We start from the raw sequence: 4,988 nt of genomic DNA on the forward strand, positions 1-4,988 counted from the left end.
CTGGCATATAGTTCACAGCCCGTTTTTCTAAATGTGGTCCCATGAAGCACTGGTTTTGAGAAATGTCAACAGATACTTTGTTAGGGAAGAAATGTTGAATAATCCAAAACTTTTGGGAAACATGAAATGCTATACCCCTCTTGGAGGGTGTCAGTGAAAACGTATCAGACACTCACAGTAAAGAGTCTCTTCAACTTTCTTTAACTCAGAATTTCCATAGTTACTTGAGTTTAGAGAGCTTTTTTTTTTTCAAAGAACACATATTTGGGGGGATCTGACTAGACTGCAGTTTTTATGCTATGAAATTTGGGAGGGGGCGGATATGATTATCCAAGAATCACTGTGTTTGAATCAGAAGACAGAACTGTATCCAGTGGTGTGCTAATACGTGTCTACCGACCAGCCTGGGGGATGTGGGGGAGGTAGGAGAGACTAGAGGTGTTAGAAATACAGGAAGAAGCACGAAATAGTTATCTTGGGGAACAAGACAGCAGACTCACCGTGGCAGCATGATAGAATTACCAGACAGTTTTGAGTACCCTTTGGAGGTTTGAGGTCATGAACCTAAAGTGAGACTAGCCAGCAACAGCAGTGCTATTTTCTCCAGCTGCCAGGGTTTAGGAGTTGAGAAGACGGGGGCTAGGTTTAACCAGGATGAGAGCTTTTCCAGGCAAGAATAACATGAAGGAAAGGAGCATGAGAGATTGGGACTCTCTCATGGGTAAGGAAGGAGTAAGCACAGGTGTGTGTGTGTATGTGAAGATAATGGAGAGGTGCTGGGTCTTTGGATTGGAGGTTTCAAGCCATCAGAGGACAGATGGAGTTGGGGTAGTGGAGTAAGTAATTTGAAAATAAAGGGGGTGATAGAATTCCCATTTGGGAGATGGGGCACTTGCTGGCAGTGATAAGAAAAGTTCATCAGAAGTGAGGAGGTCTAGGTGTCAAGTGCATTCTGCTTATGACACCCAGGATTCAGATGGGTGGAGGATGGAGGGAGAAGGCAGTTGAGCCAGGTGCTAGTCCTCAAGGATTCAGAAGGACAAGGAATTCCGGAGATGACAGCAGCAGCTGGGATAGTATCACTGGGTTGCATAACCTTCAAGGGAAGAAAGAAAGAAAGAAAGAAAGAAAGAAAGAAAGAAAGAAAGAAAGAAAGAAAGAGAAAGAAAGAGAGAGAGAGAGAGAAAGAAAGAAAGAAAAGAAAAGAAAAGAAGAAATGTTTTCGAAAGAGCAAAGACACTCGTCGCACTTTTAAACCTTGAGATAATGTGGATGCCAGAAGAAAACAACCTGTACTTTAGGGAGCTTCAGGGAGAAATGGTCATCTCAGGGAACAGCAGGCTTCTAGCATGAGACAAGGAGGTAAAAGGGAAGGTTCCCAGAGGTGGCTGAGGATTTAGAAGAGTTTGCTGACCAGGTGCTGCCTTCTAGAGGACAGGGTGGAAGAGTTTAAGAGGGTGGGGATGGTTGGATGAGACCTTGTCTGGAGTTTATGGGGGTGAGGGTCCAGCAGATAATGGAGCTACGGTATCCTAGACATCCTGTTTCCATGGCAAATGGGGTTGTACCTGCACTGCTCCCGAATGCTTTCACATGGGGCATAAGGCAGATTCAACAAATACTGCAAAAATTATTCTTAAGGGACAGCAAGCAACTAATATAGTCCTGCCTTACTCCTAACATATTAATGGGAACTTATCTAACATTACCAACCTCTAGAAGAGTACTAGGAGAGTACTTGCTCCCTTGCATCCCCAAGAAGAGATCTATATCTGACTGAGGAGGAAGGTGCCTACGCCCCCTGGGCCAGCATAGATGTTAGGGTCCATTATCAAAGGAACGCGATTGAGACAAAGTGAAAGTTATTTAAAGCTTTCTTTTATGCCAAGTATTAGAAGTCAGACTGACCGGCCAGGGCCGCTTCCAAAGAGAGCGACCCCTCTCAGCCTCACAGACTAACTTTTATAAAGCAAAAGCCTGGCCACACATAGGTGGCCAATGAGATTGTAACATTGCATAGTCATGATAGGCCACATGCAGGTGGCCAATTGAATTACAATTTACCCTATAGTAGCTGTCTGAACTAACCCATTACTCTGGTCAGAATTGGTGCTCAAGTTTGGCACCCAAAAGGCGGGGTTTACATTCTTTGGTGGTTAGGGAGACAGTATGTGTGCCTTTTACTGATTGGATGTCTCCACCAGGCCTGATTTGCCCTTATATTCTGGGCTCTGTTATTAGGAACTTGCCGACCATATTTTACTGGTTTTCCAGACTTGTTTCTAAGTAAGTTCCGGTGGGGAGGGGGTGGGGCAGGGTCGGTTTAAGTTTTACTGCACAAACAACAAACTGGCTTTTTAACCAAGATGGAATCCCTCTGGCTAAATAGGCCTTTACAATAGACATTTTCCTTCCCAGCTCTGCTCTCCACCGGTTGCCACACCAGACTCCAACCACTGCAGGCCAACTTTCTTGGTGCCCAGACTCTTGCATTCCCGTGTCTGACGGGGTGTCTGGACAAATGAAGAGACCTGGACTGGGAAGAGCTTGCTCTGTAAACCCACTTTCTCCACAAGCAGCTCTCAAAACCCAGCGTTGCACTGTCCAGTGTGGGAGCTCCTAGTCACATAGGGCTACTGGGACTTAAACTAATTAAAATAAAATTAAAAGGCAGTGCCTCCGTGGCCCCAGCCCCATTTCAAGGGCTTGAGAGCCTCATACGGCTACACTCATCGGTCAGCACAGCTGCAATAACATTTCCACCGTCTCCGAAAGTTCTATTAGAACGCGCCGCCTTGAAGTATTCATTACGCTGTTCTTTTGGTCCTTTTCTAACTCGGGCGTTTTTCCTCGGTGCAGAATCTGTGAGCTAGCCCCGAACCCCGCGGGCGTTGAGAAGGACCAGGAAGCGGGCGTGTCTGCGCCCGTGTCAAGCCACGAGCATGGCTCAGTACAAGGGCACGATGCGCGAGGCCGGCCGGGCCATGCACCTGATCAAGAAGCGGGAAAAGCAGAAGGAGCAGATGGAGGTGCTGAAGCAGCGGATCGCCGAGGAGACCATCACCAAGTCGAAGGTGGACAAGAAATTCTCGGCTCATTACGATGCCGTGGAGGCCGAGCTCAAGTCGAGCACGGTGGGCCTGGTGACCCTGAACGACATGAAGGCCAAGCAGGAGGCCCTGCTGAAGGAGCGGGAGATGCAGCTGGCCAAGAGGGAGCAGCTGGAGGCGCGGCGGCTGCGGCTGGAGGCGCTGCGGGAGAAGGAGCGCAAGCAGGAGCAGAAGCGCAAGGTGTGCAGCCTGTCCTTCACGCCGGACGAGGGCGACGAGGGCGACGAGGGCGACGGGGACGGGGCGGCCGGGGAGCAGCCCGGGGCCGCGGCGGGGCGCAAGCGGCGGAAGAACCTGGGGAAGAATCCCGACGTGGACACGAGCTTCCTGCCGGACCGCGACCGCGAGGAGGAGGAGAACCGGCTGCGCGAGCAGCTGCGGCAGGAGTGGGAGGCGCGGCGCGAGAAGGTGAAGCGCGAGGAGATGGAGGTCACGTTCAGCTACTGGGACGGCTCGGGGCACCGGCGCACCGTGCGGATCCACAAGGGCGGCACCGTGCAGCAGTTCCTCAAGAAGGCGCTGCAGGGGCTGCGCAAGGACTTCCGCGAGCTGCGCTCGGCCGGCGTGGAGCAGCTCATGTACATCAAGGAGGACCTGATCCTGCCCCACTACCACACCTTCTACGACTTCATCGTCACCAAGGCCCGGGGCAAGAGCGGGCCGCTCTTCAGCTTCGACGTGCACGACGACGTGCGGCTGCTGAGCGACGCCACCATGGAGAAGGACGAGTCGCACGCGGGCAAGGTGGTGCTGCGCAGCTGGTACGAGAAGAACAAGCACATCTTCCCTGCCAGCCGCTGGGAGCCCTACGACCCCGAGAAGAAGTGGGACAAGTACACGATCCGATGACCCCCTTTCCGCTCCCCCCGAGGCTCCCTGTCCTACCCCTCCCTGGTCCTGCAGAGCCGTGGCACGCGTGGGCTTCGCAGCCTCTGATGGCCTCCTGCCCACGCCCAGGCAGCAGCACCCAGCATAGGAAACAGATCTCTGTACCCTGTCACTTCCAACTTAATTTGGTGACCTTAATTTCTTGCCCCAAATTGAATAAAGAACCGAGGGTTCTCACATTATTCAAGTGTGGTTCTTCTATTGCTGATGTTATTTTGGGGTGTTTGGTTGTTTGAGGGAGTGGGTGGGTATTAATGTTACTGTGTGGACCCATTATATGGCTCTGTTGAGCTATATTGAAACCATCACTGGGCTCCGCGGGACAGAATGAGAGTATGGGGTGCATTTTTTACCTGAGTCAAAAAGTGTTAAAGCAAGTAGTCACAAGCATGGATTTTGGAGCCAAAGTGCCTGAATTTGATTCTCAAGTCAGCTTCTTTACTTGCTGTGTAATTTGGGACAGACTAATTGAACCTCTGTGCCTCAGTTTCCTCTCCTGTAAGTAGGGATAAGAATAGCACTTACCTCATAAGATCCATGTGAAGATTAAATGAGTTAATATTTGTAAAGCACTTAGAACTCAATAAATGTCTGCTGTTACTCTTCTTATGGTCTTAGTTAATTTATTTAAAGAACTGCTGTGACCCATTTCAGAACCATGTGAGGGCAAAGGTTCACTTCCCCATAACTTTTCCCAAGATCAGGGGAGTGGGTGGGGGCTGGCTCACAAACTGGGGGAGCAGCCCCCTCTGGAGCCATCCTTAGTTGGGTTGTTTAGTCCCAGGGGTTAGGAGTTGGTTAGTATAGCCTAGAGATGAGGATTAGGGCCATGCCTTGTGCCTCCAGTTCCAACATGGCTCTGCACAGTGCTGTTAAAGATTCTGTCATTATTTAAAGTTTTGATATTTTACTCATTGTGGATTCTCTTGTGTTAATGTTGATTTTTTTTTAAATATTGTGTTAAAATGTTTATTTTAAAATTTAATTTTT

At 49.8% G+C, this 4,988-nt stretch overlaps 1 protein-coding gene across 1 annotated transcript; it reads left to right on the forward strand.

Annotated features, from left to right (window-relative positions):
- Positions 1-2,942: 2,942 nt before the first annotated feature.
- On the forward strand, positions 2,943-3,959 carry FAM50B (family with sequence similarity 50 member B; the record flags this gene model as incomplete). Its single annotated transcript, XM_080806464.1, has 1 exon — positions 2,943-3,959. The coding sequence occupies one exon, from the start codon at positions 2,943-2,945 to the stop codon at positions 3,957-3,959; it is 1,017 nt and encodes a 338-aa protein (XP_080662590.1).
- Positions 3,960-4,988: the final 1,029 nt, after the last annotated feature.

This window comes from Martes martes (genome assembly GCF_963455335.1).
Source record: "Martes martes genome assembly, chromosome: 6".
Classification (NCBI taxonomy): Eukaryota; Metazoa; Chordata; class Mammalia; order Carnivora; family Mustelidae; genus Martes; species Martes martes.